General features: G+C 38.5%; 2 protein-coding genes across 5 annotated transcripts in view; one reads left to right on the top strand and one right to left on the bottom strand.

The window, feature by feature from the left end:
* Window positions 1-5776, top strand: part of LOC134663807 (COP9 signalosome complex subunit 8) — a 116868-nt gene extending 111092 nt beyond the window's left edge. Inside the window, exons 2-5 of the mRNA XM_063520316.1 lie at window positions 3188-3257; window positions 3367-3437; window positions 4404-4585; window positions 5439-5776. Coding sequence (XP_063376386.1) covers window positions 3204-3257; window positions 3367-3437; window positions 4404-4585; window positions 5439-5689 — 558 coding nt within the window. The 5' untranslated portion in view covers window positions 3188-3203 and the 3' untranslated portion in view covers window positions 5690-5776. The remainder of the gene's footprint in view (window positions 1-3187; window positions 3258-3366; window positions 3438-4403; window positions 4586-5438) is intronic.
* Window positions 5777-6068: 292 nt separating this feature from the next.
* LOC134663789 (chitin synthase chs-2) lies at window positions 6069-26917 on the bottom strand. 4 transcript variants are annotated; one of them, XM_063520288.1, is made up of 22 exons: window positions 26806-26917; window positions 18105-18349; window positions 17499-17665; window positions 16949-17276; window positions 16669-16868; window positions 16161-16479; window positions 15857-16077; window positions 14470-14737; window positions 14086-14348; window positions 13657-13867; window positions 13157-13357; window positions 12580-12806; window positions 12236-12403; window positions 11595-11900; window positions 11269-11510; window positions 11027-11183; window positions 10675-10827; window positions 9899-10075; window positions 8130-8297; window positions 7526-7769; window positions 6962-7107; window positions 6069-6729 (listed from the first exon to the last, which is right to left on the bottom strand). In XM_063520288.1, exons 1-22 carry the CDS (start codon window positions 26895-26897, stop codon window positions 6535-6537), a joined length of 4698 nt encoding a protein of 1565 aa, XP_063376358.1. In that variant the 5' UTR covers window positions 26898-26917; the 3' UTR covers window positions 6069-6534. The 4 variants fall into 4 exon arrangements, with proteins under 4 accessions (XP_063376358.1, XP_063376359.1, XP_063376357.1 ...); XM_063520289.1 differs by lacking the exon at window positions 9899-10075 and adding an exon at window positions 9537-9713 and having other exon boundaries at window positions 26806-26911; XM_063520287.1 differs by lacking the exons at window positions 9899-10075; window positions 26806-26917 and adding exons at window positions 9537-9713; window positions 20455-20707.
* Window positions 26918-27449: the final 532 nt, after the last annotated feature.

Here is a 27449-nt window from a genome sequence, read left to right as displayed (position 1 = left end):
TTATCGCCTGTTTAGAACCTTAAGTGAAAATTGCAGCTGCTTATTACTATATAGATGTTAAGGTGGTAGAATTCACTTTGAGCTATAACACTAGCTGCTTAAGATCCATTACAGCGGCCAAAACGGCTACTGTGGATCTTAAAGCTATACATGGACCTCTTAAAGACCTTGATATCACCAGAGCCTGTAAGCTTAGAGTATATAGCTATTCTACAGCCGTTATATGTCTTTAGGTGATAAAATAAGTGCTAAGTGTCGCCTAATTGTTTGTTGGGTAATGACAATTGTTACAAGAAATACAAGTAAAGGAGCATGTAGGGGCCGCGTCGTACCAGGACACAAAGGGGCTGGCTTTGGACCGACCAAGGTGGAGACATCTTCATCACGCTGCACCGACAAGAGCCCAGCTCTTAAATTGAAAGAACAAGAAATACGACAATTGTCACGAAATTCCGACACAGAACTCATTTGCTTTCAAGAATTACCGAAAGTTCTTTGAAATCTTGTGACAATTGTCATCATTGTCATCATAAACATCACAAGAGAAATAGGTACCTGTTTTTGCCGATATACTAAAGTTTTTTAAAACAATACAAAGATGGTGACAAACAGGAATACGGCCCACCGATGGTAAGCGATAACCGTAGCCCATGGATGCCTGTGACGTCAGCAACAACGAGACTTGTCGAATTGTCGCACCTGTCACGTTGGTGAAATAGGGGCCTGATGGCGACTGTACTGACTTTCAGTGTTGCCAACTCGGATTTTGAAAAGATGCTAGACTAAAGTCTAGATTATGCCAAAATTATGCCAAAGCTTGTTGAAATATGCTAAAAAAAATGCTAAAATGTCACTTGAAAATACACACTTAAAACATTTAAAATAATGTGATGTCTAAAAATATTCATTAAAAACACCGTACTTTGTCATATAAATAAAGGCGAAAAATTCAAATTTTCTATGGGATGATAAATTGGTAATCCTTCGCACCTACTTTTTTTTAAATTTGCCGCGTTTGTTCACTAACGGAAATGGCTTAACAGACTATAGTTACGATGGTTACGAGTCTGCTGTTGTTTGGCAATTATTAAAAAAAAATACATTTATGTATAGATGGGCAAGCAAATCTTGACAGTAGAAAAAGGCGCGTAATTGAAATTTTCTATGAGACGATATCCCTTCGCGCCTACATTTTTGAAAATTTGCTGCCTTTTTCTACTCTCGACGAGATCTGCTTGACCAAGTATAGTCCGTCGACGTCCATCTGCCCACAAAAATCAATATTCATATGAAAATATGAACCACATAAGGCGATGGTGCATATTGTTTTTGCCAAGTTGGTAAAATTTGGTTTAGACTAAATTATGCAAACAATTATGCCAGATGCTAAATGGAAAATTTTGGTGCCAAAGCGAGTGAAAATATGCCAGATCTGGCATCAATTATGCCAAGTTGGCAACACTGCTGACTTTTAGATTATCTTTAGAGCGAATATTTTACCAATAAAAAATAATAGTAATTAATTGTGAGACACTACATTGCTACATATACATTATCTTATATTCAACCGAAAAATACAATACATAGACACTTACCGTATTTTTTCGGCCTAACAGCAATTTTTAGCGGGAGAAACGCACGAAAATTACCATTCTGCCAATTTGAATTTGACAACTAGGACGTCAAAGACATTTGTTACGAGATCTATGGTTACGAGACATCCTTTTTTTGCGTTCGGAAATCATTCTCTTAAGGCCCCAGTACACAGTGGTGAAGGATGGGCCATGCCACACCCTGGCCATTGTGTACAGGGGGCTATGGTATGCAATGGCGGACGACTGCCGTCAGTTGTCAGCCGTGGTGAGCAATCGGGGAGTTGTCGGTTTTTTGGCAAACTTCAAAGGAATCGTGGCGTATCGTGGCCTGTGGTGTTCACACAGTCGCCATTATTTGTTTAGTTTCTTGAATTTTTGACCGCTTGATTAAATGTTAATAGCCCAAAATGTCATTATTGTGGAGCAATGAAGAGACTTATCACTTTATTATATAGTTCGTTTTTTTTAGCATTAGAAAGAACTCCACAGAAGCAAGCGTGCAGTTTTTATCAGGCTCTTTAATTGTTAATAATTATTGAATTATCTAATGTAGCATGGTCAATACATATAATTTACTTCAAATTATTACCGCTAAAAGTGCCGGATTTGGAACCACAAGCTTACTTCTGCGAAGTTCTTTCTAATGCTAAAAAAAACGAACTATAGATTTATATCAATCAGAGCCTGCAATTTTGATTTTTATTTATGTTTTTTTTTGATGCACCATTGTGTGAACACCTACGTGATAATAGGCCTACTGTTGCGCATTGCAAAGCATGGCTTGGCATGGACCAAGCATGGACCATCCTTGACCATTGTGTACTGGAGCCTTTACATGATTTCATTCTTGTTTCATTTTGATCATGGCAAGCTATTTCCATCAGTAGAAAAAGACGGTAAATTTATAAATGGTATGCGCAAGGGATGCCTTCCCAAAGAAAAATTTAAATACGGTTTTTTTTTTCTAGTGACAACTTTTAAAGTCGTAACAGACTACCGCACCGCCCAAGGTTGTATTATGATTTTTTGTTATCTGTGCACGGTTGTACGTCAGCTTGACAGTTAAGTATGTTGATGTCGAGTTGACACTGTTGACCAGTGTTGCCAACTTGGCATAATTGATGCCAGATCTGGCATATTTTCACTTGCTTTGGCACCAAAATTTTCCATTTAGCATCTGGCTTATTTTTTAGCATAATTTAGTCTAAGCCAAGTTTGCACCAAATTGGCAGCAACAATATGCGCCATGGCCTTATGTGATTCATATTTTCATATGAATTTTGACTTTTGTGGACGGATGGACGTCGACGGATTATATAAAGTTGGTCAAGCAGATCTTGTCAGTAGAAAAAGGCGGCAAATTTAAAAAATGTATGTGTTTTAAGTATCTAATTTCAAGTTGACATTTTAGCATTTTTTTTAGCATATTTCAAAAAACTTTGGCATGATTTTGGCATAATCTAGACATAAGTCTAGCATTTTTTCAAAATCCGAGTTGGCAACACTGCTGTTGACAGTTCACTACTTGAAAAAAAAGCGTGCACTTCATTTACGGATTACAGGCAAAACAACAATAATTTATTGTGTTGCGACAAGATAGTTTTAAGAATGATATCTAATTTTGATAAACTTTGCGTGGATTTGGAAAAACAGGAATTAGAAGTAAGAATGAATTCAAGTCGAAGCGAATACGTTTTTGTTGAAGGATAACCTAGCTCTATTCTTTGTTAATTATAAACTAGTAAAGATTAACGCTTTATTACCATTTCAGGCACCCACTGGAGTGGCTTCAGCTTCTACGTATGCTCAGCTGTTAGTCATTTACTTGTATCAGAATGATCTGTAAGTAAAGTGGAAATGTTTTTTCCACAGACCTATTGTTCTGTGGTTTTTTCTAAAATTTATTCACGTTTTGTTTATACCCAATGCAAACTGTGATCATCATATTAATTCTGACCTTTTCGTGGATAAGTTTCATTGCTTTACCACCACCACCCCCACCACCTACAATAAGTGTATAATTGAAAACATCCCAATTGTTAGCAGCAGTAGCACTTATAATACATAATTATTGTAGACAAGTCAGAGATAACATGTTTTTTTTAGTCTTCATCAGCAGTAAGAAAAGTGCTGTTTGATAATTTGGCAAGTTAATGCAAGTCAGTCTGAGAGGTGAATATGTCTAACCCTGAAATCGGGAAAAACTATCTAATCCACATAAAACATTGGCATATTATGATTGAAATGTACGAGGACAACAATATTTTTCGATTTTAATGTAATTCTCAACCCCGTAGTAAAAGGTTTATAAAACAATTTACATATTTATCCCTTCATTAGAGCATGGTCAGACAAGTAAAATAAGATACCTAAATAAAAACACTATAAGCACCCACTTTTCAGACAACACATAGTTTTGGATACCTCATGACATGAACATGCTGAGAGTAGTAATTGTACATATTTTATTAATCCTGAATGCTATCTCTTAAGTTTCAATACAATTTACAAAGAAAATCAGCCGAACAAAATATCATATGAATCATTTAATACCCTACAAAATGTAGTCAAACCAGTACGGATATGATGGTCGTATTTGTCTACGTGACAGCGTGATAAAACGGTGTCCGTCCCTTTCTATCCCGCAGAGTTAAAAAGTGACAGTTGTTTTATCACGTGGATAAATGTGGATAAAGCGATCCATAATAGGCTTGCAGGAGTGGTTTAGGTGACACTAACATAAAATAAATTAAAATACTAATTAGTATGAAATATTGATATGTATTATGCATGTTTATTTAATTCCAGATGTAATGCAAAGTTTTTGTGGAAAAGAATTCCACAAAGCATCACGAGTAGTAATCCCGAGATAAATGCTATCTGGGCGGTTGGACAGAAACTGTGGAAGAAGGATCTTGCCGGAACATACCAAGCTCTAGCTAGCTACAATTGGACTGAACCTGTAGCTAATATTATAAGAGCACTTGAAGGTACTATTGCTTTTAATATCTTTTTAGGGTTCCGTACCCAAAGGGTAAAACAGGACCCTATTACTAAGACTTCGCTGTCCGTCCGTCCGTCTGTCCGTCCGTCCGTCCGTCTGTCTGTCACCAGGCTGTATCTCACGAACCGTGATAGCTAGACAGTTGAAATTTTCACAGATGATGTATTTCTGTTGCCGCTATAACAACAAATACTAAAAACAGAATAAAATAAAGATTTGAATGGGGCTCCCATACAACAAACGTGATTTTTGACCAAAGTTAAGCAACGTCGGGCGTGGTCAGTACTTGGATGGGTGACCATTTTCTTTTTGCATTTTTTTCCGTTTTTTTTTGCTTTATGGTACGGAACCCTTTGTGCGCGAGTCCGACTCGCACTTGCCCGGTTTTTTTTAGTTATTTTGTAGATGTTTAAAGTATGAATGTGAAACAAATATATGGCTTTAACCTTTTCAATGCTGTGTTGCGTCAAACACAAAAGCTGTCACTCAGATACCACATCACCTAAGTTCCAAAACTGAAGTTGAATTTTATGTATATGCACATTGCATGTAGGTCAATGTTGCTTTGTGGTCTGTGAAGGATTAATCAGTCGTTGGCGTTGGCCGTACGGTGCGGATATAACCATCATTGACGTCCAAAAGGTTAAGGTCCTCTATCAACATTTTTCTTTGCTGAATGCAACATCTTGTATTTGTATCTTTACCTTTCTAGTATAACCAATAAGCAAGGGAGACAAGCGAAGTATTGCAAAATATTGTAATGGCAAAAGCAGTAACTATGAAGATCGTCAAGTGCTTTTTGTTAATCCAGCTACATTTTTGTGTTATCGCCCTTCCAGAGAGAGTCCGCGAGCGAGCATTCTTCCTAATTGGACGCTCCTACAACTCCATATCCTTGGACACCGTGGTATCCATGACCGGGCTGAGCCGGGACGCGGTGCTGCACGCCTGCGCCGAGCGTAAGTGGACGCTGCGCGAGGACGGCGTCACAGTCGACCCCACGCCCCCCGCCCAGCCCGCCCCGCTACACACCTCCAGCGAAGACCAACTCTTCAAACTCACCGAGTTTGTGTCGTTCTTAGAAAATTAAGTAAGTGCTTTTATATCTTAAGTTCAGTGAGATGACAACTTAATATTGGTATATTTAAATAAGTTTCGTAATAAATGATATTATAAACACATAGATTTTTTGACCGTTTTTTTATCTCCAGCAAAATTAAAAGTTCAAAGTTAAGTATGGTCTTATAAAATTTGTCAAGTGCTGAAGAAAAGTGCTTTTGATAGACAATTCTTAAAAAGAAACCCTCAAAAAGGTACGTGTTACGAGTTTCAGCAAGATAATCTATCATATTTGCCGCATTTTAACATAATTATTTGCTGGTAAAGGACGAATCTTGGACATACTTACATATGCATGGTTTTAGGGTGTTATGGATAGTTGTATAGGGATATAGGTAAAAAGCCCATAATATAACAAATTGCATTTGATTTATTTTACAATCATTTAAACATGTCCTAAAAAATACATACAAAAGTATAAAGTTTAGTGGCAGTGTATAATTATTTAAAACTATCCTAAGACTTTATTCTACACGCTAACATGTCCATAAATATCCTATTTAGCGACTTTCCTGTTCCATAACAAATTCTCTTTCAAATATCACAAGCAGTTCAATGCTTACAAAAATGAGTTTTAATTTTAACTTAAGGATTAAAACTATTCTAAAAATGAGTATCTACATTTGTTTAACCTAGCCGGTGACAACAGTTTTGGCAACTCAGGGCTGATTAAGACGGCGCGCGAACTTGCATGCGATTTTAGTTACATTGCGGACTGTTGGTTACGTCCAATTCAACCGACCAATCAAAACCCGCAATGTAACGAAACTCGTCTAAATGAGCCTTTAGGATATGTGAGGCACCTCACTAGCCCGGTCATTGGTACCTCCCCTGGAAGGAGACCTGGTTTTGCCGCGGCTGCAGCCTCATGGAGTTGCTCTCGTCTTCGTCGCCGAGCGTCGTCTCGTAGCCTCTGTTCACTTGCCCTCCGTTGGGCTCGGCAAACACGTCTTTTACAGATATATTAGCGGTTGATGTGCGATGACGTGGTACCACAAGATTGTTATTCATCTGAAAGTATAATTTGATTTCGTTTTATATTTTATGATAGTTGTGCGTTTTATAGGAGTTCTCTGAAAGGTGAATACAGGATGTGTTTTCAACCCTTAGTTAATTTGATTATGTCATTCCTGATCAGCAATACATTTATAAAAAAAATAAAACTTTTTTTTGATTTTTTTCACGTTTTCCATCAAAATAAAATTAGTAGGTATATCAAAGTAGATTTTAAAAATATTTTTACCATTCCAGTTACTCCGTATTCATTGTTTGCTCCGAGAGTTTGCATTTGTGATTTTCTTCGCTCCGCCATCACGGAATTCCTCCTCGTTTCTAGAGCCTTCAGTGTCTCTCTTCTTAAGGTCATCTTACGGTTGAGTACCGGCGTCCCTGAAAATTAATAGTTAGTTGAAGAACAAGAGCACAAAACAAACTATTATATCCGAGGCTATTTATCGATCCGAATTGACAACCGCGGACAGATAGACAGGGGTATAAGTTGAGGAGAAAACGGGGAAATAATCTCTGTTTTTGACTTCTGTTGTGAATAAGAAATGTGTTAAGTTATTTTATCGTATATCAATTCGTAATGACGTTGACGACATGACTTGCTCGTGAAGACCAAGGTGCCTAGCCAAGGTGACAATCGTTTGCGCTACGATAACGAAACTCTTTGCTTCTCTCTATCAGTCTTCCATATTAGTGCGACAGTGATAGTTGCATTTCTTTCGCTACGGAGCGCAATCGATTGTCATGTTAGCTACGCACCCTGGAGATTTTTGAATTAGGGATTTAAGTATTGTTTTACCTGGTCCATCATTAGCGTTCATGTTAAAGAACCGTTTCTTGAAAGCCACATCAAGCGTGCCAATATTCCTCTTCTTCTGTCGCGCCTTCTCCAAGTTATGGATGGTCTTTCTTCTGCCCACGTTGTGTGGTCCAGAGCCCGAGTCGTTGTCGTAGTCGTCATCCAATCCATTTAGCTTTTGCAAGTCTTTTACTATTGCAATTGCATTTTTATCCAGTAATGCATCTTGAGATAAGTCTTCCGCCTAGAACATAAAAGGGATGATACTTATTCAAGAATTACGTGATGAAGAGATAAGACTAGCAAAAAGTATGTGAATAGAATTACTTGTTGATGGGAAGTACTCGATTATTAATCGATTAAAGAAAGAAAGAAAGAAATACATTTATTTTAACGCCACAACATAGTACATGAAAAAAAAAGAAAAGCATGCAGACGTAAAAGACATTGGGACGCTAAAATATAATCCCCACAAACCGTAACGCTGGTTTTCTGTGGGGACCTGTATTAATCTATATAAAAGTTGATGGCGACACGTACGCCAACGACACACAAATAAATTTACATTGATATAAAAAACACAAACATTATTATTATTACGTACCTTTTTCGCGCAGAACCAATTCAGTTCAGTGGATGCCAAGATATGCGAAAGGGTTCCAAATCGATGGAACAACATGGCAGTGAACTGGATGAACAAAATCAACGCGAAGAAGAACACGAACACCAGACCGATAGGTTCCAATTGCAAATATTCTTTTGAAATTAATACCTGAAAATGTTCTTTAATTGTTAATACCTTTGCGAAGGCGTGTCATTAAAAAATATTAAAAGTAAAACATAAATCATCATTTATTAGATGTGTTTGAAATTGAGAAAGACGTGGCTTTTGTTACTGACATGTGCAAATTAATAGGAAACTTGAATCACTATAATAACACCAAAAACAATGTTTAATACGTGTGCAGCATGGTCTAATAAAACATGGTCTTCTCTTCCCAGAGTGACACAAGCCTACGTCACAATAACATTGCCACTTTATATAGCGCTATCGCATATTATCATATAGCGCTGTCGCATGATGACGTAGGCTTCTGTCAGTCACGTGGTCGGAAGAGAGTACCAGGCGGAGTATATTATTATACCATGGTGTGCAGTGAGAAAAATGCATTCGTTATATGTTTTTGACGTCATTTATGTTATCATGTGTAAAATTAAACATAAAATGACAATGTCTCGTAAGAACCAACCTATTTTTAGGACAAGTAAAGTATTAAAGTCAAGCGATATAATTTAATTATAAATTTAAGGCCCCGAAAAGGACTTGATTAATTAATCGATTTTACTTCGTGGGTTAAGGTGTCCACTTTTTCTGTCCTAAAAATAGATCATTGTCCTGACGAGTATAGGTTGGAAAGTTCGTTATATTAAAGTAACACTTATAACTTAGGAGTTAACTGTATTAAGTTGCCTTTCCATTGTACCTATTTAGATAGAAACATTATCCTGTTACACAAATCACCACGTTGTCCGAGGTGTAAAGTATGTACAAGGAGAAGTAGTGACCCGGTCCCCGTGTTTAATAAGAAGATACCTCCACCCTAATAACCACAGACAACATCGATCCTCCTTTGGATAACGTGAAATTGCAGGGATAGTTGTGGATAGTGACATTTTAACCAGGAATAAGTTCGACGGAATTATCAAACAACGGATCTAGGGTGCCATCACGGTAACGTGAATAACTTCTTTGTGAAACGCTACCGTTATAACAAGGATTAGAAATATTGATCAATTGTAACCTAATCTTTTTACTGGGATTTGCGTTGATCAGGAATATAATTGGGATTCGGATATTAATTAGAAGGCGTGTAAACCCATTAGAGTGTCGCCGAAGAAGTTTAGTCCTCCGTGTGTTGGGGTTCCATGCTGGTGTGCCAAACCAGGACAGACCGGTTAGAAGAAGATCGTTAGACTCGTGAGACACAATCTTCGATAATTCTGGCTATACCTCGCCTGTCTCCTCGATGTACGTAATATTTGTCTTAATTCCCAAAGGCCAATCCACGTGGAGTTGATCTTTGTTGAGTTGTAACAGAAACACTATCAATATGAATAACGCGTTAAACATAACGAATGCAAAAACTGACTTATTACGTAGCTCTATCAAATCGGCAGCAATTCTAGCCTGTAAAAGTACATAAAAAACAGTTATTTAGTAAAAAATTGCGTCAACCTTCAAGGGTGATTGGGAATGACTTAAAGTAAATAGCAGGGGTTTATTTTTGTTTAGAATGTTTGTGAGAAATCTTCGTTCGTCATAGTCCCGAGTCATCGTTGAAGGCCGAGCGCTGGATAGGGAAGTCACTGTACCTCTTGCGTAACCTCATCATACGTAATGTTAGTTTTTACTCCGAGCGGCCATTTGAAATGAAGGTTGTCCTTATTCAGTTGCAATAAGAACACAATGAGGACAAAGAGGGCATTGACCATAAAGAATGAAAACACAGACGAGTCTCTCAATTCTTTAAGGTCTCTGGATATACGGTCCTAGAATTAGGGGAAGATTAACATTAAAATATAATATTCGTAGCATTTTTACCTGTAAAGGAACTGATTAGTCTTACGTTCTATACAAAAAAGTACGAATCAAAAATGTTTTTGAATCAGGTTCGTATTATTGTACCAAATTTATTGTAGCTGAATCTCAAAGTATTGGAGATTTGAAAAAGGACTTCAGAAGGTAGTTATATCTGTCCGAGTATCCGATTGTCCCATATAAACGTGTGGTTTCTCGTATTTCAGGATGTTATTTATTTGCGTTATAAAACAATGACAGTTTTTGTATATTTCGAAGCATATTGAAGAAAAATATATTTCGAAGTCTTGTCATAGTGAAAAAAACACAATTCGGTTTGTATGAGACATTCTGTAAACAATTTTGGGGAAATTTGAAGTTAAAATAAACGTAGATACGGGTTCAAAATTCCAAATGTTAGAAGTAGGTATTTGTCCAATGTATTACAATAGATACCTACATTATTTATGCCCATGAAGAATACATTGGTTGTTTCAATGTGATTTCGAAATATTTTTTTATAATAATATGGGTATTTTTACACAAATGTCACCTTTATGACATATTTTACCTGTTCTTCCTTATTAGCATCAATGGGGTAGAGATATTTGTCAATGAGATCCTTCCAGAACTGCAGCTCTCCCTGACTCAAAAAGTCAACTTCACCCTTTTTCAAATCTTGGTCTTCTATCCAATAAGGATTGATGAGGTCATCTCGTTGTTCCTAAACGTATAATACAAATTAGGAATACGATTTTACTTTAGTATTTTCATCGTTTTTGTTTCTACTTTTTATTTCAAGGGTTGATAAACCTTTTTCGTATAGACAGTCAAAGTCTACAAATTGGCAATTTGGTTCTGTTAAATGACCAGAGTTAAATGAAGAAGATTCCATATTGTAATAAAGTAGTGCAAGTTTATACCCTCGGTACAGTAGACAAAGTGTCGGTATCGGAATCCGAGTTGTGGTCGTCCTCTGGGTCTTCTGCTAACGCATCTAATCCGTGATCGCCATTCGTACTACCTCTGTGCCCGATCGATAGCTTACGTCCTCTACTTAGTCCATGCGGATCAACTGCCCTGAAATTTTTCATTTTTACTTTTTAGTACAAAATTTTTAATAACTAGTGTCCAGTAATTTTTATAAAAATAAAATGTACTCCACCTTTCTACAGTTTCCAATTTTTTCTCCAACTTCTCGAGCGTCGAAGCAATATGCAACAGCTGTATTTTCTCCTCGTTGCCCTTAGGATGCGTGCAAAGTAAGCACTTGAAAAGCCCAGCGAAAGAGAATTCAATAGACCCCTCTTCTTCGTTGCTATTTACACCTTGTAAAAATCCTAAGAGGGACCTCTGTTTAACTTTCTTCTTGGCTTCCTCGGCTTCTTTCTTCTCCTGCTCGATTTCCTAAAAAGTCCATAATCGCATTAGCCACTTTATTATACAGTTAAATTGCTTGGATACCAACTATGTTAACCAACGAGAACTTACTTTCTTTGTTTTCTTAGTCTGCACTTCTCGAGTACCCCACGATACGACGTTTAAGTTTATAATCGAATACAAAATCAAAAGCAAGTACATAGATGGGATAGAAAGTAAATAGATGATTCCGGGCACGATACACCAAAACTCTTGTGGATGCAAGCACGCCGCTATGAAGAAGGAACTCGACAACGCTATCAAGAATATGGCCGAAGGTGATCCTATGCCGTCCTCGCCTAACTGGAGCGCGGTACCGACGATTACAGCCATCATTATCATAGCGTACGCTGTCGATAGAATTTGAGCAACCAGTAACTGTAACAAGAACACGTTACAAATTAATATTTCAAACACTCCTCAGAACATATTGTATTCACTGAACAAATCGAACTTAGCTGACTGATGCTGAACTTCTATGCCAATGTGCTCTTTGAGACTGCTTTTCTGGTTTATTACAATAATTTTTATAGTGCATTGTTTGGAGTAATGCAGTTGAATGGACTGGCTTTCTTTATTACCGACAGTTACAAACTACCTACGGCATTTTAACCGAACTACTTTAGCAGTGTAGTTATGGTATGATTGGTCCACGATTGGTCTCATGATATCTAATATCAATTGTGAAGTCCTATTGCACTTGCTGATCTTACCTGAATTTCGGATTTCATCGTGAAGCAGACAAACATGAATAGCAATATCGGGTACAAATTGTATTCGAAGGAGGTCCAATTGTCGATTCGGAAAGCAGCCACGAAGGCACCCACCAACATAAGGAATATAGTGCCGGGACCCAGGATCGTACCGCCCATCAACATCATCTGAAATTAATTGAAAATTATATTAGTCTTGAGTAAATCCTAATAGCTGTTATACATGTAAGTAAGTATTTTTATTGTGTATGTTTCGTAGAAATCTGCTCGCCACATTTTAAGGTATTCAGGAGTTCACTCGATAACCTAAGCGAAAAAATAAGGCACTTGTTTGAATTCGTTACCTGGTAAGCGATATACGGAGTGGAAATGTTGTCGTTGATCTTGATGGTGTGCTTATAGTCAGCGAGCAGGTCCATGATGTTGGCAATAGTGGAGGGCACCCAGCGACGACGCTGGTTGTAGAACTCGCTGAAACCTTCGGGGCAATGCGTGTACGCGTCCGACGCGGCGGAGTATTCTACACGGTATCCTCGCTGGAGCAGCAGGGTGCATAGCCAACGATCCTCTCCTGTGATGGAAGAAAAGTTGAAGTATATTCCTAAATCTTGGACGTACTCTTCCAAAATTTACAGCCATTGTGTGATACAGAATCATATACCCAAATCACACTTTTTGAATTTTTACATGATTACAAATTTGCGGGCTATTTTTTGTCAGTCTATCGCCGAAATATAGAAATCGACTGTTCTTCTTCATGTACCTCTTTAAAGATATAGTATAAAGGTTCGCAGTCAGCATCAAAGCAAACGCAATGCAAAAGAAACGCAAGTGAATTCGATTGAAGGAATAGGTCAAGTTAAACGTTTAACAAATTTTTGGCATTATATTTACACCTGTGTAATGTTTGATTAAAATTACCTTGATCGTATTGTACGTAATGCCTAGCTTCATCTGATCGTAGCGTGTATTTCTTCATAACGTTGTCGTCCATGAGCGCCTTCCCTCTGAAGAGTGAGAAGCAGCCCGGGCTACAGAGTACGCATCCGATCATGTGCTCCGTCGCCTTCTGCAGCCAATGGCCGATAGCGTACTCGAACATCTGATACCACACCATGGGGCCTGAAAATATTTAAATGTGGGTTTAGTGACTAAACCAAACATCAAAATATATATGATAGTTATTTATTACTTCTTTGCTTTGGTTACCAAAATTAACACAACATGGCGAACTTAAACTGAAACTTTGATGAGAAATTAAGATTATTTAGGTACAAAGCTAACCAAAAGGCGATCTTGCCGCTACCACGCAATCTATTACAGACTACAGATTTTTAGGATTTTATTTCAATTCTCCGGAATTCACACTTGGAATGTAGATGTGGTAATGAAATAGAAGGCAAACAGACATAATTGGTTACCTGATCCAACTGGATGAATACGTCCGCAAGCAGCTCCAAGATTCTTATTCTTCTTCATCAAATCGATAAGCAGTCTGACAGCATGAGGCTGGAAGTCGATGTCTCCGTCCAAAGTCAGAAGATAAGTATTTTCAGCCATAACGTCCTTTCGGTCCACGGATATCGGCAACTCCATTAGACGGTGACCCAAAAGGTAGTACATGTACATCACCTAAGGAAATTATAATATGGATATTTGTATCTACAACAAGTGTATGTTAGAATGTTTAAGTGTCTATTACACGAGGGGATAATTTGGAACAAAAATAAATCTTAATGACATGATTTTTAGGAAGTTATAGGAGCATATAATTAATGATAATGGTTGCACAAATGGCCACGGATCCTACACGGACATGTGACTAACCTAGCAATATTAAGTTTGGGTACCTGAGACCAACGTTTCCTGTGACGAATCTTTGCCTTGTCCTTAAGATGGCAAATCATTTTTGTCTTTCCTGGCAGCACCCACGTCAACCTCCCGCCGTACGGAGCCGGGTACTTCTTCGGTGGCCGGATTCTAATGCTGGTTTGATGTACTTCGGAAGCAGCTTCGTCAATTGTATCGATGAGAAGTTTCACGAATCGATTCACTTGAGAGTCGTCATCGCTGTGATCGGAAATTTCGAAAGCGTCGTCTAAGAAAATGTGAGCTGTAAATCAGAAATAAGTAGTTATTTTAATATGATATCGCTTTTTAGGCTTTGCAGGGCGTTGCAGCAGAGTTGGTAAATTTTCGCCAAGTTAGCTATGTTAACATACAAGTTAACTCACTTTCAAATTCATAGTAATCAGGATCCACTACGCGAAGATACTTCTGAGCGACACGCCGCGCGCACTGATCTTCATCCAACCTGAGGATCGACTTCAAGAACTCTATCATCTCGTCTTTCGTTTCGTGCCACATAGTAGCGCATGCGTATATTCTGGTGATTTGGTCTGAAGACTTGATGGTTTTGGGAGAAGCACCAGTATTGTCTGACTGTACCGAGATGGTTTCGTAGTATTCGTCACCCTTTTCTTTCTCGATTTCGGCAAGATCCTGAAATTCATAAAACACATGTCAGTTATTTTATCTTTCACGTCTAAATGAAATATGTAGTCTCAGATAATTTGTATCAATATTTCACGTTTATTAGTGTCACTGAGATTAGTTAATATATGTATAGGTACTCTATAGACAGACAATTCCTGGTTGTGCGAAGAAAAACTATTGACATTTAACCTTATGCTAATACTTATTTTACCTGCGTAAGGCAGGGAGACGTTATCTCTCCGAAACTGTTTACTGCCGTAATGGAAGACACCTTCAAGCTCCTGGAATGGCAAGGACTTGGCATCAACATCAACGGCGAATACATCACTCACCTTCGGTTTGCCGACGATATCGTAGTCATGGCAAAGTCGATGGAGGAACTCAGCATGATGCTCGATGACCTCAACCGAGTTTCACAACGGGTGGGCTTGAAAATGAACATGGACAAGACGAAACTTATGTCAAATGCCAATGTTGTGCCCATCCCAGTCTCTGTTGGGAACTCGGTACTCGAAGTTGTTGACTCGTACATCTACCTAGGACAAGTAGTCCAACTTCGAGAAGGAGGTCAACCGCCGAATCCAACTCGGTTGGGCAGCGTTCGGGAAACTACGTAATGTCTTTTCGTCCGACATACCTCAGTGCCTCAAGACGAAAGTCTTTAATCAATGTGTGTTACCAGCGATGACTTACGGCTCCGAAACGTGGTCTTTCACTATCGGCCTCATCTCAAAATTCAAAGTCGCTCAACGAGCTATGGAGAGGGCTATGCTCGGAGTTTCTCTGCGTGATCGAATCAGAAATGAGGAGATCCGTAGACGAACTAAAGTCACCGATATAGCTCACCGGATTAGCAAGCTGAAGTGGCAATGGGCAGGCCACATTGCGCGCAGAGAAGATGGCCGATGGGGTCGAAAAGTGCTCGAGTGGAGACCACGGACTAGCAAACCCAGCGTAGGACGTCCACCCACAAGATGGACGGACGACCTTGTTAAAGCCGCCGGAAGACGCTGGATGCGGGTGGCTTCCAACCGGTACGAATGGAGGTCCAAGGGGGAGGCCTATGTTCAGCAGTGGACGTCTTATGGGTGAGATGATGAATACTTATTTTACTTATTACTTTACCTCAGTCTTTACATCTTTATGGTCATCCCTCTTTCTGTTGAGCGCCATGCTTTGATCAATAAGCAGTCCATTATACATTGGTAAGACAAATAATTTCTCCGTAGATGCCAAACGCTCTGCCTTCGGGGTCCAAATGTGTATCGTTATCCACGTTTGCGATAGAAGCCATAATAACCACACCCAAGCCATTTGGCGAGAAATAAAATCGCTTAGGGTGTAAACTGTAAATATTTGTAAAATATATTATTTTTACTGGTCAAAAAAGCATAGATTTGCAAAGTCCAAAGTAAAGACTTAAAGTTACCTGGTGGGCTTTCAAAAAACAGATAATCAGGTATGGTTCCGTGGAAGAAACAGTTGTCCCCATTCCTTATTCCACAAGCAGCGATCAAGAAGTTCACTACCAGCGGGATGACTAGATTGATAGGAAACGCATAACTGAAGCCTTGAATGAGGATTTTACACGCGAACTTTCCGAAAATGTAACAGAAGTAGGCAGCGAACATTTGTATAAGCAGAACGTAGAAGGCAGACTTGTAAACTGCTGCAACTTCTACCGAGTCTCCGGTCAGTGTGGCATTTACCAGATCAGGAATCGTCGTGCCTCCCGTTTGAATTTGTATCTGAAACGAGACGAAATTGAGTAAGTTACGAACCATATTTAAATACCTGTACTTATTACAATATAAGGCTCCATTGAGACCCTTAGCCGCAGAACACACCTACGATGGTAAGTATATACGTATTTATATTATGTGGTTTGCCGACGTGGGCTATAATCATCTAAATAGTGCTATGCTATACAGTTATACCTCTTCAACCACGATGTTATGTGGCCCAAATCCAGCATTGAACAGTTGGAAGAACATCGCCGGATCGTCTCCTTCCATCCATATGCTGAACAGAATGCACATCAAAAACAGCAATATTTTCCATATGGACATGAACCGGTAAGTAAAATATCTTGAATGATTTAACTCTTCTTTTAGTCTGCCTAAACTTTTGATTATACCTGAAACAATTAATTAAAATTAGCTTCTTGTTGGAAATGTAAGTAATGTTTTGTGTGTTACATAAGTTTGAGTATCTTACCAATGGGGCTCTGTCTGGTTACGTAGTTCTCCCACCATCCCAAGGAAATGCATAAAGACGCGATCGGTATCAGCCATAACACGGGCTTATTTTCCAACAAAGGCCACACAATAAACCCGGTGACTTGTGCTACAATAGCGGCCATGTCGACGATAACTTTCATGAACCGCTTCGAGTCTCGCGAGTTTCTTGAGAGTAAGCCCAGTATCGCGGGGATAATGCAGAGACAATTGGTTATCATAGCGCCTTTAACGACGTCGAGCTCTGGAAGTATCTTGAAGAATAACAACCCCAGACCTATTGTGTGGAGTGACTCTGCAACAAACACCTGTAAAAGAAAGCAAGCAGTATTTTAAACAAGTCTTCTCTTTCACATTAATAAGGATAAATGCGCAAAAATTAACACAAATGCCATGCCACAGCCATTACGAACCCAGCCATTTCCATATTGTTTCCGAACTAGGTCTAGGTACCTACATATAGCGGTAAATTTTGGGCGCCACATGGCACTTAACTTTAGTTTTAGCTATCATGGTCGTGTTGAACTTACCACAATGAACTGTGCACTCGTCGGTCGTTTCGAAGACTTGAAGAAACATATCCTCACGGCGCGAATGACTGTTCCTATTTCTGGGATAGCGAACGCCGCAAGGAGCGCCCACATCCAAGCCACTCGTTCTTCGTCCGGAAGGCTTACTATAAATTGCTTGTCTCTACCTGGAAAATAACGTATGGTGGTGTTTTAATGTAGTAACTTAGCAACATTAAAAAAGGTTCCATAACCGATATCGATGGATGGAACCTTTTTCTAACTAAACCCTAAGTTTCAGTGGTCCGATAGACATCTGGCCAGTTTTCCGATTTACTACTATCGGCTCGATTCGGAAAATGAATTAGATTTCTACTAGACTTCAACAAGTTACGATATGGATAATTTAAAGATATTTGTAAGATAGATATGTCAAATTTGACGTTTCCGCGATTCTGGAGGTCCTCTTGAACGATTTCGACATGTTATGACTTAGATATCCAAGTCACGTCGATATCTAATGTAGATCAAGTTGATCTCTAGATCTTGTGATTATCTCGAAATCCGAATACAGGCATATGACTGTCTAAGCACTAAGTGCCTATATAGGTTTTCGCTGAAACTTACCTAAATTTCTATTACAATAAGCGAGCCGCCTGTCTTTCTTGAGCTGTGACGTCATAAACAGCACCGTCCCCTTGGCGATGACCCCAGAGCCAAGCACCACCACGAACGTGACGGCGTAAGCTAATATCTTGAGCAGTCGCACTGTGAACTCGAGACATTTCTGGCTCTCCATGGAGCCACTGTCCTGCTTCGGCGGGAATTCTCGGAACGAGTCCCATCCTTTCGTTTCGTGCACCGTTCTTTGGCTGAAATTTGAGAAAGTTGTTTGTGAATTATTTGTGCAATCATACAAAACGAATAAACAATAGGTACCTAGTAGAAAATGCCTGAAAAGGGACCGGGTTGAAATCAACACCGTTCGGTCGTGTTAAACGCTTTAAGTACGTACCGTCTTACTCAATGCCAAACATTTCCTGACTTGAAAAACCAAGTATTAAATATATAGGTAGGGAGCTGTTTGGTAGAGAATCACTGTAACCTCAAGCCTAAAAATGTTTGGCATGTTAGATAATATAAGTAGAGCAAGTTTATTTTGTGGTAAGTGAGCCACGATAACGCGGTTAACTCGCTATACCAAAACGGTATGTCATCTGTTTTGTATAAGGATAGGAATAACCCATAACATTATGCTTAGCCAATGAATGACTATAAATAGCTACGATACGGAATATTGGCTGCTATCGGATTAAAACCTGCCAGTCGGCGAATGCCATCGACGCGGATGCAAGAAAAACAACTTTCACACGCACTACGCTACGGTGATGAGAGTCATGAGAGAGAAACCTGTGTGTGTATCGGCTCGACTCGGTACCGCAACTTCCTTCCGATTGTCAGTACCTAGTTAGTTCTTCAGTCGTCATCCACTTTGTCGCCCAATGTTCAATTGTTTTTGTTAAATTACCTCTTTCACGCGATTATAGGCGCGTGCTAACTTGAAATGCGATCGCATTTTTCTCAGTAAATCCGTTTCTTGATTGATGTTATTCGGTTATAGTATTAAATCAGGAATGAAAATAGACGTTTCAATTTTCTAAAAAAAAAATTAGGAACAGCGAGCTGCAAAGTGCATACCCACTTTATGAATGGAATGTATTCATAAAACGGGTAGGTAGATATATATGCACTATTTGCTGCTGGATGAACCTACTACTTCTATTTTTACTCTACTAGTATCTACTAATCTAAAAAAATACTTTTTTTAAACCAAGGACCAATCAAAACACATGAATGTAATTAATGACAAGTGATACAAAAATTCATCATGCGCGTTCCATTGTTTTATGTTAAATGCTGTCTGTTACCAGAACTATTACTAAACACGAATATGAAAAACAAAATTGAACGCGAGCAGGCATTATGCAGTTATGTTATCTTAATTTCCGTAAACGGGGCAAGCGTGTTTCTCAGCGACTTTATTCTTGCTTAGAAAACCGGCACAATGTTGTGGTTTCGACATTGGGCGGTTCGGTACCTTAGTTGTGACAGTACACGGGGGGTTTACGTAAGGTAATAGCTAGTTGGTCGGCGGTAACCCAATTAACCATTACAACGGTCGCAGTGCATGCCTCTTGATCTACCATCGACGAACAACGAACCGTACAAACGATTATAAATTATAAGTGCAATATAATTTTCGACATATCCTATTTTATTAACAATCAGTTAGTGCAATTCGTTAGGCAATTATTTAGCAAACATAGGTAAATACATTTATTATATATAGGGTGCAAAAGAAACAGGAATCACATTTAAAGAGATTACGCTAACATAAAAATAAAACATAAAAAAACCGACCAGAAAACCTCAAACAATTTTACTGATCTTGAACAGATTAAGTAGATAATACCTACCTTTCATTAATACTAATCATACTTAATATTAGGTACAGTCGACGTCAAAAATATGTTTACACTTTCGCAATTTCCTCCTTTGTAATAAGGCGAAATATGTAAACATATATTTTAACGTCGACTGTACCTACGTGCCTAATTGTTGTTTAATATGTATTTATGTTTTATCCTTGTAAATACAATTTTTTCGTAAATGTTTTTATAAAACGCACCTATTTACTTATTGTTTGAAAATATGAATTAATTAGTAAGTACTCATGGATAGTTTTTATTGGCAACGATACAGGGTATTAGGTACTTTCATGGTGTTGCCAATTGACAACCCAGCACTAAGCTGTGCACCAAGCGAATGAAATTAGAAAGTTTGATTGATTACATTTAAGTGATACGTAACGCCTTCCATCAAACGTATGCAGACATTAAAACAGGTATTGTTTTGTAATTCTTACATGCTGCATAATTAGTATAATTAAAAATACGTAATATTCATAACCCTGTACCTGTAAATGCTACAGTAATGTAAAGTCCCATTGCTATACAACGAATTGTTATTATTTGGCGCGTAAATTTCTTCCTGGTCGTCTTTCTCGTAGTAACTTTTCCGATCATTATCACTCATTATGAAGAGAAAACACAACGATCACTAGAGATATTACACTCAGAGACACATCACTTGAAGGGTAAATGAAAGCAATAAAGTTAGCAAGGGCCACTCGGGAGCCTACGTCGGTACGTGTCCTGCCAGTACGAATATTGTTCAATAACTCATTGTTATGTGTGATTGAGGACAGCAAACGGTGCGATCGCAATACCGACTGCTTGGCCAGCGTACGACCACCACACCGAATGGTGATTCGCCATCGTTCATGTGTGGACAAAATATTAATATCTCATTATTACAAAAACAAATCCACTTAGCAAACTCATATTTTCCGTATGGACTGGCACGATACATTAAAGAATTGTTAGTATGTGCACTCATGGTATTAAAAAGTTATATCTAGGTATATACAAACAGCAATACTCTTAACTGTCCATCGGTAGACCTTATTACAAAAGGCATAAGGTCCACCGATTGACAGTTAACATTGTGGGCGATTGTACAGCCATGTTACATCCCTAATTTATGGTGTCTTCATTAATTAACAGTCGGGTCTTCATTACGTACTAACACTATTTTAAACATTGTTATTACCTCCTGTTATAAAAAACCTGCGCTAATTGTTTACCGCTTAAACAAATGGCTAGCATCCCTTGACCCTGCCTTAGTTACCACTTTCGAGCAATTCCTTAGAAATAGTGCCCGTTGTAAACTAATTATGTAATTAATTATTAATTGACTTCAAATTTCCAAACGGACGTTTTCGCTTGCAGTTTTTATGATTATTGTTGTTACCTTAGAACTCTGTCATTTTTAAACCGAGCATTATTTTAAAGCGACACTTTATTATAAAACCAAGCATTGCGAAGTCGGTTTTTTTCTATTTGTCCCCATGCGCTCGTAAGGAAACACTGTGCAGTGAGTTCTTCGTTCTGCAGCAGTGGCTACGGTACGTGAAATTATAGTCAGTGGTAGCCAGTTAATTGCCAGTATGATCGCGTACGCCACTCGGCTCAAGTACATACAAATCAAATGAAAGTCACTCTGCTTTAATTTCTTTCTTCCGTATACCTAATCAAGGATCAGAGAGCACTAACATAATAGTCTAAAATACCTACTTTTGATTTAGAGGACTAGGCTATAGCGGCGGGTTGACCATAGAACTCGATTCCCATCGAATTGCCTAATTATTCATACTGTTGAGCACTTTTCCTAAGCTATTTTGACTACGAATATACTATTTGATGCACTGCCACTGCTACACTGACACAATTAAGTAGGTAGATACCACAACACGAGATGCATGCGAACAAATCTAAGTAATTCAACTCTAAATACGTATTACTTACTCTCAACATGGGTTTAACCTAATACACAATGATTCAACGCATTAACTGAAAAGCTTCAATACATAAGAACTCCCAATCAAAGAGTGGCGATATCTAAGATACTTTTTATTGTTATATTTATATCTCATGAAATCGAGGTCAGCATCTAATTCCAAATCGTGCATTAATAAAATGGCATGGCCTTCCTCCGACGCGATCCAGACTGTCGTAAGTATGAGCGACGTGTGAGCCCGCGACGCCTGCGCCGCGCGTTTCCGAACAATAGATCGCTCAATGTCGCGCGAGCTCACGAAAACTTACGAAAGAACTCACGTCAATCCATTGCAGTAGACCCAGCAATCTGTAGCAATTTAAACAATACTAGACCTTATCTCAAAGCTCTAAGACCTAAGCTGTGTTATTGATAAGTTAGTGACTGTAGATGTATTTCGCTGACAGTGTTGTAATGTCTGCAGCAACTTCGATACAGATTGAGCCTGGAGCGAATCGTTAGCTAGTAATCATCATTACTGGGCCTTATGTCATTTGTCGTCACTTTGTCAGTTATCAACGCTTTATGATACTTCTACTTACATTCTCGTGCAAATGTTTTACGTTTGTCTCATGTTTTAGGTATAGCCGTTATAGTTTATGATGACAGCGGCAGCGTAAGGCTAAGCGTATGCTGAGACGCCGGCGACGCAGTTCACGCAGCGCAGCTTATAAAGAGAACGTCCTTTAGCTACGCAGGCTGCATCGCAAGGACGTCCCATACTTTACAAAATCTGCTCTGCGCTGCGCTGCTGCGTGAACTGCGTCGCCGGCGTCTCTACTTCTAACTACTACTACTACTACGTCTAGACTTAACGACGCTACTCGAATACACAGTATTTGCCTGCGAAAAACTTATAATACACCTATAAATTATAAATTAAGCACCAAAGGCAGTAATAAAATGCTATGTACCTATTGTATTGAGTACCGAGCTATCGTACGGTAAAATAAAAACCATAAACATGAACTCGGCGCAATGTTTGTTTATTAGTATGCAGGCCGCAACATCTTCAGATTCTTGCCCAATGCCCAACCTTAGAGGTCAACGACCATAATTCCGTTCAGGTAAAAGCTCCATAAAGCGTAATGCACGTCTGATTCCCATATCTGTAGATTTTGTAACAATGGTACCTTTTCTAAGACTCTGGGTAGCTTTTTTACCTATTTGTAGACTTGAGCTCGTAATGTCGTTTAATTTTTTTTAAGGTGTACTTAATTTTAATATACTAAGCCAGAAACATTTGATAGAAGTATTTGGCACAAAATGCTAAATATAATACTTAATAGTTTATAGAAAGATAGAAAAAAATTGTGATAAATTGTGATTGATTTTTGACCAACTTGTCTATTCAACCTAATTTCCATATTGGACTCGTTAAATTTGAATAAGTACAAGTTTTTAAAGTCACTCATATTCAATTCGCGCAGCTGCTGCTAAGTTTCTGTTTCTAATAGTAAATTAGTAACCTACTTAAAACATTTTCTGCGTAGAACATCAGCAGATAGCTATTCTGTTCACGTATGACCCTTTGTCGGTTAAGGTCCTATTGCACGTATAAGAGCCATGGCGGTCGGCGAAAGCACCTAGAAGTTATATAGTTCTACATTATGATAGCAAAACTAAACAGTGCCAAAACTCAGTACCATCTTTTGCATAAGGGCACACGGGACCCGTGCCCAGGGCCCCCATCCTCAGGGGAGTCAGGGGGCCCCGAAGGACAGCAGTAACAGTATACTTGATTACCTACCTATAATAAACAGAAGATCATAGTAGAAAAATGTTAATTTAATTCGCTTTCTTTACTTTCCAAAAGGGCCCCAAATTCTTATGAGCCCATGGTTAAGAGAGCCCCCGCATAGTTTAAGACGGCCCCGCCAAAACTAGTATCCCATTAGGTCAATGTATTGCAAAATAAGATTGAATATAACTTTATGAATGATAAGTTATAAGCTTGTATAATAAAGAATTGAGTTGGCTGCAAAAATGTGGCGCAGCCAATAGATCGAAAGTTGTGTCGCTGGAGTTGTCAACCTTGGCATTTGAGCGGGTTCCGGGCCGGGTGACCGATCGGTAAACGTGAACAGAGAACAAAAAGAAACAGCCAACTATGACTTGCTTTAATATTATTAGACAATTAATTGATATACATATCAATTGGAATATATTATTTTGCCAACCTACCCAAAGCAAAACAAAGCATGAGAAAGAAGAGCAAGGGGAGTGAGCACTGGAAAAAGTGTCGTAAAATTTCCATACATTTTCCAAACTTTCCTTTTTGTGACCGCCATATAAAGTATATGAAGAAATGGTAACTTCATAATAGGAAAAACACTTTAAGACATTTTTTTATCCCATTAGGGTCGAAAGAACTCGTGATTCTGAGTAGAAATAACTCTTCTTCTTAGTCGTGCACTCTTGACAGAGTGGTCGTGGTCATGTCACGGTCGATTTCTGCGCGTAGAAATAACACAAGTGGCAAAAAAGGTCACAATAATAAAAACGTCAAAAACTAAAAAAAAGCCCTAATACTAACGACCCGCCCCGGCTTCGTACGGGTACCTAGTTCAACCAATTTACTCAAAACCTTAACTTTCCTCAAGAGTCACTCTATTCATAGGTGAAAACCGCATGAAAATTCGTTCAGTATTTTTTTAGTTTATCGTGAACATATACAGATACAGACAGACGCGGCGCGGCGGGACACTTTGTTTTATAATGTCTATTAATAATATATTATTTGCCTATATCCTACATAATTATATGCCAATGACGGTGGAAGAAAATTAAAACTGTAAATAGGTATTATTATTTTCTCACAAACAGTTAACGACAAACGAAAATAAATTAAATATCAATATGTTCTAAAAGAATTACTGCATTACACTTTACACAAGAAAACACCTACAAGTCTCGTTTTGTAACGAAGATAACGAATCGAGAAAGAAAACTTGATAGCCTTTTTTAAACCGGATCTAGACTGTCGGTTACAGCTTCCTGTTGCTTTGTATTGCTTAGCAGGAAATAACGAGTGTATGCAAACAGGAATGTGTATGAAATAAGGAGATAGATTATCATAGTGTATTGGGTCAGTCTTATTTGTGCTGTTTACGAATAGTTGTGTAACAATATAGTTTTAATCAGGGGTCACTTGGCACTGATGCAATGATGACTACACTGGGAACTATTCTCATCTAGCACATTACGAAAGAAACTCAGCACATTGCAATGCAATAAATTAAACTATTAACGATCCGTTTACAGCATTTTTTAATTACTTGTTTAATATGGCGGACATGTTACTCATTAAGTATTATCTACTTAAGAAGAAAAACAACATCATATTGTTACCGTTATACAAACGGGATACCTACACTTTAATACTTTATTTATACCTGGAAATGGTATTGTTACTTATATGCGCAATGTTTTTGTCGTTTTCTTACCAAATATCGACACTTTCACTCTGTAATCGTGTTTAACAAATTCACATGGTTTTCACTTCATGAGGCACTACATGAGGAGCAATTATGTCATAATCATATAACATAATGCGAATTTTATTGTGGATGTTTAAGTAATCCACATAAATACTTTTTGTATATATATGCACATATGTTACTTGTCATACATAAAATTTTAACCCATAGGCCTCCTTTGGTTCCTACTATTAACTCTCTAGGCATATTCACCTACCTTCCGAAGTCGAGCAGTAAGAAATGATGTCTGTTTTTATCTACATATGTCTAATTAAACTTTACTCGTCTCAGAAATAACAGTGTGTCTATATTTAATCGTTCTAATAACCAAGGAAGTATTTATTTAAGCTCTTGAACGATCCACGGCAAAAAACAGCATGGAATCTCGATACGATGACCCTATGGTGGGGTGACGCCGGGCCGAAAACCGGGTGATGTCATACGCAACATAACGCGAGTTCACGTAATCGGTTAACTTTACTGTTCTTCGCCACCCACTGGATATAAAGTGGAATGTGTATGTATATATCGGCTTCTTACGGTATGACAAATAGTCGTCATTACAATTGCCGAGATAAATAGTTAGCGTAGGTCTGTGTGAAGAATTGATCGCTTATTTTTATCTCTGTTTTTTGTACTGTGATTCACTTTACTGCATTACATTAGAATTTAATTGAGATAAACTCTATAAAGCTTGTTTAGGTATTCCAACTTGTTCAGTTTGCGGTTCGACGTAAGAATTTGTATGTGTTAAATATCTACCTGTTTTTAATTCTTACTCGTGGTTTACACTACGAGTATAGCAGCGTATCGAGAAACTTTGAATATTTTCGTCGTAAAATCGTGACGCTACTACATACATATATTAAAAACCGATCCTTCAAACATACCTTACCTATCGTGTAGAAACTCATGCGGTTTCCTATAGTTATGTCATGTAGTTAATGGCGCAGATTTATAACTAAGAGTAGAATTATTACAACACTAATAAATACCATAAATATAAATCATTAAATTACCTTAAAATAATACAAACTATCTCTAAACTAAATAGACTTAAAATAAAGAGCCTACAAATAAAAAAACGTCCCCCAAGTCACTGCCGATGGGCAGACTCAGAAGGCTGGCCGCATTGCCACGTTGTATGGCAATCTTACCTATGCGTTGAGCAAAATACTGGCCAGCCCTCTGTAGGCCAAGCACATGAGTGGCGCGACAGTATCTCGCGGCGACATAGACTGACCGTCTTTTTCTAACTATGTTAACAAAAGAGGGACGGGTAGTCTATCTCGCCGCGAGATACTGTCGCCAATCATGTGTTAGCCCGGCTGGTCCCTTGTGGCATCTATAAGGCGCTGTTTATGTATGTATTCTAGATGAAATATACTGACCTGCCGCCATAAATCTCGTTGGCGAGCGGCGTGAGCTCGTCGTCCGAGTTGTCGCTGCCCTCCTCGCGGCGCTTGCCGCCTGTAGCCGCCATCTTTCACCAATCTGGAAACACAGATATACTATCCTTAATACACAAAGCAAGAATTTATTTTTCATAAAGATTAACCGGTGGTTTTGTTATAATATTGTTAGCGCTATAGGTACTTTTTTGTTTAGTTAGATATGGATCTAATTCATACCCTGTTATTAAAATTAGGTATAGTTAATTATATTATAGGTTAAAGTTAAGTATACACAGGCGTACTTAACTATAATCGAACCGCCTCGCCCCTAAATTAACAGCTATTACAGGCCGCGTAGCCAAGTTGCCAATCGCTCACGCTCCGTAGCGATCGAAACGCAACTGTCACTGTCGCACTAATATGGAAGAGCGATAGAGAGACATAAAGCTTTTCGTTGTCGAAGCGATAGCGATTGTAACCTTGGCTAGGCCGGCAGCTGTCGTTACAACTCAATGGAGTTGCAAAAGACTTCAACGCGCATAAAGAGCTCCATGAAATCAAGATTTAATTATATTACCCAGGCAACTTTATAAACACGCTCGAGCAAATGGATGTTGATTGTTGATATTTAAGTACGTAAA

Source organism: Cydia fagiglandana, chromosome 4 (assembly GCF_963556715.1).
Source record: "Cydia fagiglandana chromosome 4, ilCydFagi1.1, whole genome shotgun sequence".
Taxonomy (NCBI): domain Eukaryota; kingdom Metazoa; phylum Arthropoda; class Insecta; order Lepidoptera; family Tortricidae; genus Cydia; species Cydia fagiglandana.
Note: the sequence above shows the minus strand (reverse complement) of the source record. Positions and strands in the feature narration are given on the sequence as shown.